This window comes from Centrocercus urophasianus, unplaced genomic scaffold (genome assembly GCF_019232065.1).
Source record: "Centrocercus urophasianus isolate 14NV4802_14NV808 unplaced genomic scaffold, USGS_Curo_1.0 seq_3, whole genome shotgun sequence".
NCBI lineage: Eukaryota > Metazoa > Chordata > Aves > Galliformes > Phasianidae > Centrocercus > Centrocercus urophasianus.
The window spans coordinates 2705126-2719671 of NW_024884866.1; the positions used below are offsets into that span (position 1 = coordinate 2705126).

At 38.1% G+C, this 14546-nt stretch overlaps 1 protein-coding gene across 4 annotated transcripts in view; it reads right to left on the reverse strand.

The window, feature by feature from the left end:
- The window catches only part of ARHGAP10 (Rho GTPase activating protein 10), a 133500-nt gene that overhangs the window by 27000 nt on the left and 91954 nt on the right, over positions 1-14546 (reverse strand). For all 4 annotated transcript variants that reach the window (XM_042828348.1, XM_042828349.1, XM_042828347.1 and 1 more), the window contains one exon: positions 9204-9354. In XM_042828348.1, the coding sequence (XP_042684282.1) occupies positions 9204-9354 (151 nt within the window). The remainder of the gene's footprint in view (positions 1-9203; positions 9355-14546) is intronic.

The following is a 14546-nucleotide window of genomic DNA, read 5'->3' on the forward strand; positions in this document are numbered from 1 at the left end:
TGACATGACTTATTCTACTTTGATAAAGTCACATAGATCTAATCATAGACAAGAGGAAATGGGAAGAATTGACAGAAGTAAATTACAGATGCTGCAAAGTCCCTATTACTGCCTTCAGCTCTGATATTTTCTGCATCATGAGACAGGGAAGCAGCAGCTGCATTGCTGTGCAGCCACCCATTCTTCCCATGAGCATCACAGCTGCATCCAGCTAAGTGATAACAGACACTCACCATAAACAGCTGACTTTCCACAATAATACAGTAGCTTTGCTCTTTCATTCATTTGAGGATATGCATTCTGTTTTCATTTCATAGGAATCTCATATTAGGGATAGAAAAAAGTATGAGTATCATAACTACTTCCTATCAAGTAAGAATTTTGTTCCATGTGTTAGAGCTTCAACATAACAGAAAAGAGGTATGAAGAAGTTCAAATTAGTTGCTTTACAAATAGTGCAAACCCGAAGTGATTCCCTAATATAAAATAACAGTCACATACTGAAAGTCGAAAGCAGCTGATCAGCATTACGTTACACCTACAGAGTTACAGTTGCACTCTACAACCTCCTGAAGGTATGTTATGATGAAGAGGGATTTGGCCTCTTCTCCCAGGCAACGAGCAGGACATGGGGCAATGGCCGCAAGTTGTATCTGAGGAGGTTTAGATTAGACATAAGGAAGAACTTCTTCTCTCAGAGAGTGGTCAGGCCCTGGAATGGCCTGCCCAGAGAGGTGGTGGAGTTGCTGTCCCTGGCAGTGTTCAAGAGGCGTCTGGATGATGTGCTGTGTGATATGGTTTAGTGCTAGTGGTGGTAATGGTGATAAGGAGACGGTTGGACTAGATGATCTTCTAGGTCATTTCCAACCTTGTGATTCTATGATTCTATGATTATGACGTAAGTAGCTGTCTTCAGAATGTGCTCTGAGAATTCCTTCAGTATGTATGTTACTATCAGAAAGATTTCAGTTAGATTATAGTATCAACAGAACTCATAACAAATTACTTGGTACTAGCAACCAGAACATTCACATCGGAATCATAACAGAAATCAAAAGGGATTTCATTCTGAAGCAGCGTGTCTAAAGCTAAAAGTATGCGATTAACCTACTTTATCAGCAAAACCCATGCAAAATGTGCCATTAGTTCATGCTAACCAAGCATTTGCACCTTGCTGTGCAGTAACATGAGTATCCTTACTCTAGAAAGCCAGAAGTAACTCTACTGGAAAAAACTCTTTGTGATACTGATAAGAGGACTTTGCAGTCAAAGTACTAACAAAGCTACATTTGCAAAAAAAGCCTTTCTCTAGATGCAGAGTTGCGATACTTTGCTCATCACTCTCAACACAAATCATTCCGTGTTAATCATGCCAAGCACCCAGTCAACTTAGACATGATTTAAGTTCTTCCCATTTTTTCAATTAAGTCATCTATTTCTGAGTAAAGTAAGAAGTTGTGCATTTTTGCAGAACATATCACTTAAACAGATCAACAGGATCACTGGATCACAGGATCAACAGTTAATCACTCGCCTTCAGACATTAGAAACTGCTATTTAAACATACACTAAATGTTAAAAATTAAAATCAAACGAAAATGTGCTAATAATGACCTATTATTTGGTTAAAATATCAAAGCAAACACTAAAACTAAAATAGAGAATTGCTGAGATTTTTCTGAATAATGAGCATTTCAGATGTCAGACTCCTTAAAACACTCAGGAAAATAGACATATTTCACCACTAAAAACTGTTCATTGTCCTCACTGTATAGCAAATACTACACACTGCAGTACTGCCCCAGTATGCAGTTGCGATATAAGAAAAATATCACGAGCATCTACGGAAGTTTAGACCTCAGTAGACTTGTACACTCCAGAATTGACATAGCTTTCATTGAGAAAACAGAGAAGACACAATCGGCATATCCAGCAGTTTCATGCTTTCATGCCGTAAGAACGAGATCTCTATGCAAGCTGTTTTTCCTCTCAGACAAAATAATTAAGACAATCATTAAAGTTGAATACTTCTTTCCCTAAAGACCAACTTTGATACATTTTTCAACTGTGTGCGTGTACAAGCACGTGCATCTTATGTACAAATTGAATTTCCCACAAAAGGATTGTTTTTCCCTACTCCATCATGATTCAGAAATGTTAGAACAAGGAGGAAGCTGCACTAGACAGAATTTGCCTCCAGACAGGCTGATGCAACTGAAGAATTACAGCCAGAAAGTGGGTGTTTGAGTTGGGTCTAGTGAAGAGAGAGAAATGTACTCATCTGCAAGTTTCTTATGGATCAGAGAATTTTGGGGCCATTCCTCTGCCCTATTCCTTTCTGGTATTATCTTATTTCTTTAAATACAAGGTTCAGCTGTAAACACGTATACTTCTAGACATACACTGAACTTGTAATAGCAAGCGGTTATTTCAATAAAGATGAATTTCATTTCAGCTCATCTCCTGAAATTCCTGAGAAGCGTTGCTTACGGTTACTACTTTACTCCAAGAAAACCCTGAAGAATTGCAGGTAAGCCTTTTGTTGAACAAGCTAAAACTAAATTAAGTATTTGAAGTTACTCCTCAAGCTGTAGTGAAAACATTGAAGACATAATCATGTATACAAGGCTAGGGGTGCTAATTTGTATCAAATAATGCAAATTCAAAATACAACAGCAATCAGACACAAGTATGCGGAGGGGCTCCTCTTTTGATTTGGTTATACTGTGATTACAAGAGCAATACTGAAATCAAAGATTACTCAATTTTTACTAGAGCTTGCTTGGCAGGAAACCACACAGGACCTCTAGCTCTACTAAGCTGGCCAAATGCCACACATTAATTTCATGCTTGTAAAACACAGTCATGAGCTGCAACTACTTCCTGTAAACTCAGGTAAAACATAAACTAAGTGGATTGTTCTAAAGCTTTCATGGTATCATCAAATGTCTTGACTTTCCTCAAGTTCAGGCAACAAACACCTATGGCCCAGATCTATTTCAAAGGCTATCAACAGAACATCTGTAGTGTAACCAATGACAATGAGAGCTTTGAACAAAAGCAGATCAAAAAAGGTTGCCTAATATCGTAACTAATACTGAAAGTTCTTTCATGCAGCAGTATGTCTTAAAAGGCATCACAAAATCTAAAGTTCATGAAAATACTCTTCCATCATTACTTTTCTTTCTCTTCTCTGTCTTTGCAATTCAGCTACTGACTAGCTGGAAGATGTCACTGTAAAGACATGTCTGCTGCCAAAAGGCAATGTTTTCAAAAACAGTAGATCTAACCAGATCCAAATGAGGCAAGCATTTAGATCAACCTTTTCTTTCATGCCTGGATTCTTCCGCCATTGCTCATGCCTCTGATTCTGTTAGCATTAGTTAAATGCAAATGCAATACTTTTTTGCGCATTTGGAGAGGCTGCACTGTAGAAGAGACAGGGTGGAGAGGGACCAAGGAAGCTGTGCAGCGCAGAGGTAACAGCAAACACCGGTAATAGCTGAAACAGAAGTGAACGTATTCATCATCAGTGAATTTTTATCCATTACAGCACACTAGCTCTGGGAGATAATCAAACTTGCCAGGCATGAAGCTTGTATATTCCAGCTACCATGGTCTCTGAGACTCTTTTCCTTGGTTTCAGTCAAGTCTCTTAGATAAGTCAGCAATTCTTGCTGTCCCTATTATTAGTACTTTGCTGTTATACACCCATAAGAAAAGGGGAAGAGAAGACGAAATAGGGCAAAGACTTCCAAAAGCTAATAGAACAAGAATACAATTGGTGGGTTTTTTCACAGAGTAGTTAAGACTGGCACAGACTGTGAGCAAATTAGAAAGAGGAGGAATATTCTCTAATTCTTGTGCCAGTTTTTCAGAAAGTTTCTTCTCTCCAAGATCTTATTTCCTATCCTTGTCATCAGTGAAGGGAAGCAAGAGTAAAACCATGTGAGGGAACACCTTGTTCAGGAAATGCACGCTCATCCATAGGAAACTGACTGAAGAGCTGAAAAGCATCAAGTCTTTCTTCTGCCTTCATTCTTATGTGCTGACTGAGAGCATTTAGCTTTAGTCAGCAGAGGTTGGACAGGGCACAGCTGGCTTGCAGCAAAGACTTATCAGTGACTTCCATGTCTGGCATTAATGGCTTTTAGTATGTCAAATTGGCCCCCTTACCATGTGCCCCTGCGTGACTGTGCACAGAAGATAGAGAATTAAAGAAATAAATGATTATTACAGGAGATCACATATGTTCATTAATGTCCAGTGTCAAGCCTCTATTCTAAATTCCCCACTACTCCTTTAAACTCAGTTTTTATTTCTAGTTTATTTATATTTTCCTTCACTGCAGTTCTGATCCTGTATAAAAAAAACGGGCTAAAATTATTCCTTGCTTCTAAGAAAATAGGTACCTTCTACTGACCCAAAGCTTTCTGGGAAGAAGCTGTTTATCCAATAGGGAAAGGGAGCTCTATACATATCTGTTATTACCTAGGGAAAAGCTTCGTCTTCACTGGCAAATGCTATACAAAGTAAAAATTTTTCTGCTCTCATCCTATTCAGAGCCATCAGGTAGAAAAAGCTGTGATAGATGCTGTTGAATTGCAAGAACTATTCTTGCAGCAAGGTGAAATATGAACTATCTTAAGTTCTACATGGCAAACAGCAATCATCCTGATCTTCCCTTTGCAACTGATATTGGTGTACCTATTTTAGAACAGCATAACTGTGTGTTCTGCTCAGCTGTTAACAATAGCTTTGTAAGCAAGCGTTGCAAGCCCTTACGGCTTTTTTATATGCCTATGTAGCTGCTTTTCTTTCCATTTCCCCTACCATGTGCCAGGTTACAGAAACACTTCCAAGCAGCAGATTCAGAAATAGAAAGAGTTCAAGGCCAGGTTTCACACCTGCAACCTTGCAGCTCTGGGCTGTTCCAGCCCTGAAGACCAATCTCATTATTATAAATTCAAAGCTTCCTCTAACATCCCAGTTTTATGCTCAGTAATTCCAAATAAAGTCTACATTTTTTTACTTGCTTCTTTGGGGCAGGAAGGCACAGTGGAGGAGGGAGAAAAAATAATGCTTGGGAGCTGTATAACAATTAGGCATCACATTTTACTTCGATTAAGTAGTTGAAAAAATGCCACGGTACTTCATGCAAACTAACTTATCACTCAATTTAAGACACTGTATCACTCCCTCAAGAACCACTGTATCAGTTCCCTCAAGAAGGGCCATTTCTGCTTGATGCTTAACATAGCAGTCATACTTAACCTTCCCTAGATCATTCAGAAAATAATACTGATTAGCATCAAGTTTTAAAGGGTTAAACATCAACACTCATTTTTATTAATTTGAGAATTCTACATGAGAACCTGTTTTCTAAAGTAAAATAAATAAATTTTTTAGCTTTCAGCAGCAGCAGAAAGCTGTTCCAAACACTCAATATGTCTCCAAGTTCCTGAGTTGAGAGTGGGAGACAAACACCTTAAAAACAAAACAAACAAGCCCCACCATATGACACACATGTGTTATCTGCCTATGATGAATTCTGATACAGAGTATTCAAAGAGAATAAGGAATCAGCAGGCACTGTGGCTTAAGACTTCTATCTATACTATGGTTTGTTTGGAAAGCAAGGTGGACTGTAATTGGGTGAATTGCCACACAAAACCAGTTTCTTGAATGCAAGTGTGGATTATGCAACCCACATTAACTGTCTGGTAATCTAGATGGACTGAATTACACTTCTTTACACAGAGCACGTCTTGCTGTATTGCTCATCTGACTGCAAAACAGTTCAATACTATAATGCTACAAAATAAAATTAAATAAAATAAAACCATGAGGGGACAAAACCGTGACTATGCTTTACTCTTCAGAAGATACATAAGTAGAGCTCTCTTCTGATAAGTACTGATTGTGCAAATGGAAAATACAGACCTAACGACTTTTTTAGAAGAACAGCATAAACATCTTACTGTTTTAGCTAAGTCCTTCTCCCCACGGAGAAAAAGAGAGAATGCAAAGTTGTTCACGTTTTTACATAGCTGGGACTATGACTCAAGGGAGTTTCTGTAACGCTACTTAATTCACTTTAAAATTCATTCAGATATTAAAAGTAGGGAAAAAAAAAAAAAGACAAGAAAGAACACCCAAACCTAAGCATCTTCATATTAGAAGGCTAGAAACTCTGGAAATTATCCCAGTGTGAATCTCAGGCAAATCTGTATTTTGCTTAAACAAGAACTCTGGGAGTAGGCCATGTATGAAAGTAGCTCAACGTTCTCCATTAAGAGCAGTTCACCTTTGGATGCTGAAAACCATCAGAATGAGAATTTAATAACTGGCTTACCACTGAGAAAAGAGGTCAAAAGGAAAGTGGACAGTATAGTCTCTGACGTAAATTTGACTGTAGAAATGAAGATCCTTAAGGTAGTACATAAAGTACTCAAATTGTTTGCAAATACAGCATCTAATTGCCAAGTACAAAGAAAATCAATGCCCTGTCAGAAGCCAGCATGGCTAATTACAAGAGGACAAAATAATGATTTTTATCAAACTTAGTGTGTGTTCCTCCACTAATGTATCTATCAGTGTTTATGTTACTTACAGCACTTTCTGTGTGGTTGCTAGATACAGTTTTTGTGCAGTCAAGGCTGAAAAAGTGCTTTTAAATAGAAAAGTTGGCCTGAACCCTGCATTTCCAATTCAAGCAGTGGATTCTGAAGCCTGTTAACTCTCTGGAGCAGCCTATAGTTAAAGACTTGTTTCCGCTTTTCTAACAATTTCCTGGTTTGCATAACAATCCTAAGAGAAACACACTCAAGAAGTTTTCCAGTACAGAGATTTTGTCTCTAATATACTTTTAGTTTCAAGGCACAGAAAATGTTTGTATATAATTACAATGATTTTAGAGGTATATTTCTTTACAAATATATTTACAGACAAATATGTATTCGTTACTTGGTTTAAAACAAGATTATGATAATTTTGTCATATCCAGGAAATACAAAACACTGGCTTATGCCTGGTGCTTAACTCATGCCATTGTGAATAAAGAGGGAAGGGGTTTAATGTTTAATTTCCTGTTAAAAACACACACAGGATAAAATCTTCCAAAGAGCAGTTATAAAACATGCATTTGTTAGCCAAGAAACAAGGTAAATATGGAACAAAGCCCAGGCTTACTTTTCTTTCTTTCCCCCCTATCCTAAGAACAAAGTAACTGAAGGCCATGGCACATATTTGGAGGCACTGAGCAACTATATGTTAATCAGCCTAGCTGATTTCTATACCATATAGCCAATCCACAGGGGCGGTTTCTCAGGTAATGCAAAGATGCAATTGGGCTGAAGGTACTGCATGCGATGAGTACTGCACACCTGTCAAACACCAGTTGTACCAACTCCCAACTACCTTCCTGACAGAGCTACCTGTCTGCATTAGCAGGTAATCTGGACTGTCTATAGCTGATTTCTAGCTACAACATATTGACAACACTGCTACACTTGGTGGTAGCTGAAGACATCACAGAGAATATTTTTTAGAATTCAAAAGCAGAAAAATTTTCAGAAACTCAGTGCTGCATGTCCTGGTACTGTGATTTCAGCTGCAGCAATTCAGCCTTCATCATAGTTCTAGCATGAGTAATGGCTTATTAGGTTGTTCTGCAGCTCACCACAGTTAACAGACAAGCACTGAATTTCTCTGCAGCAACTGCAGTCTCTCAAAAATCCCAGCTCTTCTCTTTGCTCGGATGCCTGAACTAGAAAAAAAAAAAAAAAAAAAAAAAACAGACCGTATTTAGGAGCAACTGAATGCTTAGGATATAGTTTTAAATAGTAATGCTGCATTTTTGGATCTTACAATAAAAATAAACCGTCCAATAGTTTCTGTCTACCATGTTAGGATCAAGTCAGGTCCTCAGTGCACGTTTTGAGGTACTGATTTAGAGAAGTATTGTAGTACTTGTGATACACAGGGATTCACATTCAAATTTAGATGTAAACAACTGTGAGTGCATTCAATTTTGGTTTTGTTTTGCTTTCTTTTCAGTAAGAATAACATCATTGTTGCAGATACAGCTGGAGAGCTTTCCTTAACTTTGGTAGCATACTGTTCAAACTAACACAGCTTAAGCTTTCTCAGCAGATGCACTTTAAATACTTCTTAGTCAATCCATTTAGTTTCATATTTGATGTAAGGAAACATACAGGAATTACACATCTCTAGTGAATTTAATCCGAAGACAGGCATGCTGAATTTCTTGCAAACTCTTTAAAAATCTGGTTTTGAGACTGTAAGTAGTCCTGACTTTATTTCTAAAACTTGCATTTACAGCTGCTGTAGGTACGTGCCCTTGCTCCTTCACAAATTAATTACTGTTGATCACTGATTTCAAGACAGTTCACCGGTGAATCTCATACTACTGTATGACAACTGGCCTTTATAACCTGATCTCGTGATTCTCCATGTGAGAAGATAATTGACTAACAACATTAGTAGAGGGAAAGGAAATAGGATGGAGACAATCTGTAACACAAAATGAGTACTGACTTGCCTTCTTGGTACTGTATGTACCCCCAAGCAATAAAATTTCAGGAAAAGGATTACTTTTCTGGCCAACAGTCAGAATTGAGTTGTATACTCTCTACATGCAGCTGTCACAAACTGCATGCAGAAACAAGATTGTTTTATTTCTTTGGCTTTTCAACAGTCAGATAAGTTTGTGAGTATTTAATGCTAGTAACACCACGGTATTCCGGATTCAAGTGAACTAGCAGAATTCTCTAGTGCAGTGGTGACCTGAGACTTTAATCCACTTGAATTTACAGTACAGTGCATTAGTTCTCACAAAAGATTTGCTTTAATTTTAGTTCTCTTTCCCTTCGTCTTACGGCTGTGTAATCTTCAGTAGAGAGGCCAAAGAGATTTCCCTCAAAGAAACTTGCCTCTTCTTCAGAATCAAAACGTATATTTAGGACAGTTCATCCAACTTTTAACCACATGTTGCAAGACACCTGTCTATACTTTCCCTTCTCTGTACACTACTTCTTTACACGTTCCAAAGCAATTAAACAAGCATGTATGTGCATGCATGCAAGTATACAAATGAAACAGGAAATGAAAAATCTAATGAAGTCAGAATGCACACTAACATCAATCTGCTGCAAAGACTGAAAGTATTATTAACATCTTACCATCATCCAGCTCAAGACAAAGATTGTATACAGCCAGAGGCCTCTTAATACGTTGCCCTTGTCTTCTGGATTGCCTTGGTGGGGCATTTGGAGGAGATACTGACATAGAGATTGACTCAGGAAAAGTGACATCAGGCAGGGTTTTAAAAATCTGCAATCAAGAACACAAAGGGTGTTAATTATTTATCATGAAAAGCAACCTGTTTAATGCCACTGTAAGCCATTATCAAACAACCTTTGTTTTGGACTTGATTCAAAGCAGGCAGAAGCAAAAAATCCATTCCTTCAAGTCTGAGAGTATGCCACAGATCGTTAATGAGCATTTTTAAAATAAATATATAAATAGATATAAAATGGAAACATGCAAGAGCACTGCCTACGCTTTAACCAAGCTACAAATCAATTAATCCAAAGGTAATACGTGTGTGAATATGCTTGCCAGCTAGGATAGAAAGGAAAGGGAAAGAGGGAGATGAACCAGCCTCCAAAAAGTTTTCAAGTTTCAGCTAGGGCCTATAACGTTGCCAGAACACCCATTTTAATTTTCAAAACTTATGATGTCACTATAATATCTGCCAGATTAAATATATATCGTATTCTAAGACAGCAAAGCAAAGGGAAAATTCTGAGGGGAGGGATTTTTAGTGAGAGATACCATAGTAACATACCATGTGAGGTTTTTTTCAGTCAACTATTATACATTGAGTCGCATTTATATTAAATGATGATATGCTCAAAGACGCATACAAAAAGGACTGCAATTCTGATCACCATTTTATCCTTTGAGTTATGACTATTAGCATAACACCACTTCATAGAAAATATCATGCCACTTCTCTCTGGGTTAACCAGCAAGGCAAACTTGCTCAAACTGATAGTATTTTAACTGACACGTATAAGGCACAGTCTAATGATGTCGTTTTACTTCTAGAAAATTACCAGCATGTCAGTGTACAATATAACAGCAGCCTTTTACAACTGATTGTGGCAGATTCTCATGAAATTAGGTCAATTTTTTTTTTTTATCAAATGGAAACCAGCTGATAAAGAAAAGCACAAACAACAGCTGAACAAAAATACCCTGTGTGTAGGGCACCTTACACCAACACAACACAATATATAACAAGATGCAACGTAACAATACGTGGTGTTCTTTTACCCTGAAGTTTTTAGAAGTCAGGTATCCATACAGGACATATTATGAAGAGTAGGCGTGTACTGAATCTGCAAAGAAACAGCTTTTTATGAAGCAGAAATCCATACAGATATGGCAGATAACACATTTTTGTATTATTGCAGCACCTCTCAGATCCAGTACGAAGCTAAAAGCTGACCAAGCTATTTTAAGCATAAGAAAAATGCCATAATCATCTCGTGGTAAGGCAGTCAAGACATCATGTCAAAATTATAAGAAATTCCATATGCTAGATTTGTTAATCCCAAATACTACACATGTAGGAAGGAAATGAACCAGGAACACATATACACACTGCCTTATAACCACTTAATGATCACTCTCACAATGACAAAATGATGATGGCACAAAATCATCAGAAACACCATTCTGAAAAGTGTGGAAGAAGGATCCGATCACCAAAATTAGGCAGCAGCAAGCAGGAAGCTCCAGTGGAAATATTACCTTACTTCCCAGCGGGGGAATGTACTGGAGGGGAAGACAAAATGATAACATTTGAGCCCCTAACCAGCTCTAAGAACACTGGCTCCCACTTCTTCACATGCCTATGAACGGCGAATATGAGAGAGAACCAAAATAATGCAACAACATACCTATAAACAAAATATTTATGAAGAAGAAAGGATACCAGCCCAACCTGGTTCTCCCCTGCACAGACAGCATGGCTCTCAGACAGTGACGAAGCTCTAATTGCATTTAGAGTGTTAAAGCCATTTTTAAGCCGTGATTCAATTTATAATAATGAAATCTAGCATGTACCTACATGGCACGTGGCTAGTGGTACCACACTGCCCCCTTATGTGGAAACATGAGACTAGACTGAGCTGTGTCAAGAATAAATATCTGCTTCTGAAAAATTCAGAAGCACCAAAAACTTTAAATGCCATCTTTTCCATGGACTAGATGTTGAGTCTGGACCCTCAGGCAAACAGCCTACTGCCAAGAGGTTGCAGCACATTGTTTACTATGTTACGTTTCCCAGCTGTGTTTATTTGTACTGCCTTAACTATATATCTCTACTGAAACTAATGATGGTGAGAAGAACAAGCATTCCCCACATGTGCTTCATAAGAGATGAGCTTTCTTATATGCATTTAGGTGACGTACATAGTTTGCAGTTAATTTCTTAAGCAACTCACAAGTATTTGCTTCAAATAAAATTAATAGCAAGAGTCAAAAAAAGCAAAACACAATCAAGACAGCTGTAAAGCTGATCCTTTCTTAATGAGTAAGGCAATATGGCATTGAGGTGGAGGCAGAAAATGAATCCGAGCAGATTCCTAACAGTAAGTAGCTCTGTGATGTGAAAAAATAGTTAGTGGTTTGTTGTGTTTTATAGGGAAAAAAACCTCACAAAACAAACCGGAGAAATAACAAGGCAGCCACAAAGTCCCATTTCAAACAGCAGTACGCCATTTGGCACATGCTAGCTACTAACTTGGCAACAGTGCTCGTGCCAGGTATCAGGAGCTCCTCAGAATACTTACCCCTCCTCTACTAACATAAAATTTAATGACACTGAGTCTTCTCCTTTACTGCCAGGAGTTTCTCAGAAGATTGTTCTACCCCTTCTGAGAAAGCCTTACAATTCCCAGATCCTTCCTGGAATGGTCACAGCTAAAACTTGGGTGATGTGAAAGAGCACCATCAGTATATCACCTTTACTGTTAATATTTTGGACTTGTCAACAGCAGTTGTGCATCGGTGTTCCCAACAGCAATGCTCATTGAAACCCAGCGCTATACAGAACCAGGCAGGCTGAGTTCCCTTCCATATACAGACACCCAAGTGGGCACCAGTCCTTAGTCCTCTCCCAACTTCTTAGCATGACAGAGCACTAGGGAAGTTTCATCTCTGGGCTAAATTCAGCAAGTGAGGTACTGTTTTCCAGGGAGCAAGGACTACCTCCAGATTGCTCCAGGACAACACAAGGCCACCTGCACTCTCGCACTCAGTGAGACCAGGGCAAGCATACACAAAATCCATCCTTTTCCTCACACATTCCTCTGACGCAATGCTGTTAGCTCCAGCACTTCTTTGCTTCTGCTTCTTCACTACCTGTCTCCATGGAGAAGAAAGGGACTCCTCAAAGCAGCATTTAGGTATAAAATAGGTAATGTAGCCTCTTGACTACCAGCAAAGCTAACTGAAATCTCCAAGTATCATGAGTTGCCCATTAGGATTCTACAACAAGCAAACAAAAACCCCTACCACCACCATTAGAAAGATCATTAGCGTGTTTTTTTTGATTGTTTGCTTGTATGTTTTTATATGAAAGAATTAGGAAATATGCTAACATTTTGCATTAAAGTTTGGGGATCATTATTGCCCTTTGAAGTTGCCCATTATTTGAACTCATACCTAATCTCTTATTTCCTATCTGCTTTTTCAGTAAGAAAATAAAATCCAATACAGCTCATCCGTAACTGGAGCTGCATGTTCAGCAGCCAACATTTCTTTCTGCTGCAGACCCAAAGCTACACATTGTAACACAGTTTTGCAAAGGTAAGCATCTGAAAAGCAGGTAAAAGGTCCACCCTTGCCATAAAATATGCACATACAGCATTCAGCTTCTCTTTCTTGCTTTAAATTCACTCAAATAGACAAGTGCCTTAATGGACATTTTCTACTGCTCAGACAGAAGTTGCAATGTCTCACTGATAACAGGGAGATGGAAGCATGCTTTAGTTCAGTTGTGGGGAGAAAAGTTAGGGTTTTGTTTGTTTTAATTCTAATTTGCTCCTAGTCTTATTACTTATTTAAATAATATTTCAGTATAAATGTTTCACAGCTAATAAAAGATGCCTACTGTGTGAGGGATTGTTACTAGAAGAATGCTGCCTATGCACAGAAGACAAAATTCAAAATCACATACAATCAATGTATTATCAACATATACAAAAATGCTACTAACATTTCAGCATTTTGATCCACTTGCACAACAGTATGTGAACACATCTGACTAAATATCTTTTTGCATTGCAAACCACGGCTATCAGAAACATCATAAGGAAACTGCACATATCCAATAGGGTAGAATTCCTCCCATTGGAGGAACAGGCCTGGAACAAATTATTTAATGGAAGATACGTTTGCCACTTCAGATAAAGCCTCCTTTCTAGTGAAAAAATAAACATAAAAAAATCAGACCTGCCATCATCGGGTATTTGGATTGCAGAAGTTACCATAACTTACACAAAGACAAGAATAAAGTTTGGTCTTTGCATTACCTCATTCAAGAAGCAATAAAAATGTACTAAACCAGACTCAAAGGTTAAGGACTTTCAGTTACATACAGTGTTACATAGTTTTTGTGACAGGGGTCAAACAGCACTAGATTTATAGAAAATGATTTATCTGCAATTTAATTGTTAAAAGCATCTTTCTCTTCAACTACTTGACTGCAAACCTGGAAGTTAAATAAAATAATTTACATGTGGAAGAACACTACCATGTAGCACTCAAAGCGCACAGGAAGAAAACAAAAATTTTACCCAAAAACAAATCTGACTGTTAATCACTCCTATCCTAATTAACTCATTATTTTAAATGGCTATTTAGGTTTGATCTTATATGAAAAGCAGAATTTAAAGATGCACACTGAGTTAAGTGGTAGATCAGTCTTCAAGCTCAGAGTGTAGAAGTTACAAAAAAAAAAAAAGATGAGACTCTTGTTGAGCTACTTAAAACAGTGGCATGTTTGACCTGTTTTGCTCCATGCAATAGTACAAAATGAATACTTCACAGGGCTAAACAAACCACAAACCGTCTTGGATATGTCCCGCTAATAACAGCCCTCTCTACAGCAGTGAGCCCAAGGCCATCCCTGCGCACAACCATTCCGGTTCCTAAAACTGTCCCACAAAGTCTGTGGAAGCATTTTTTGAGAGCAATGAGCCAAATTCAACATACTATCACACTCTATTCCACCAGCAGATCCATGTGGCAGCAGCCCAAGGAATTGTGCCAGATTCCTCTTAATCTGCAACAACAGTGTTGGCCTCTAGATCCTAAGCTCTTGCTAGAGCTGATTTTAGAAATACAAAAAACCCATGGTTAGGAATATCTAACTAGGCCTATTCCACAGGTTTCTGACCATGTGTATAGTTGTACATAGAAATGTAGATTAGATTCTGTTGCTATAAGAG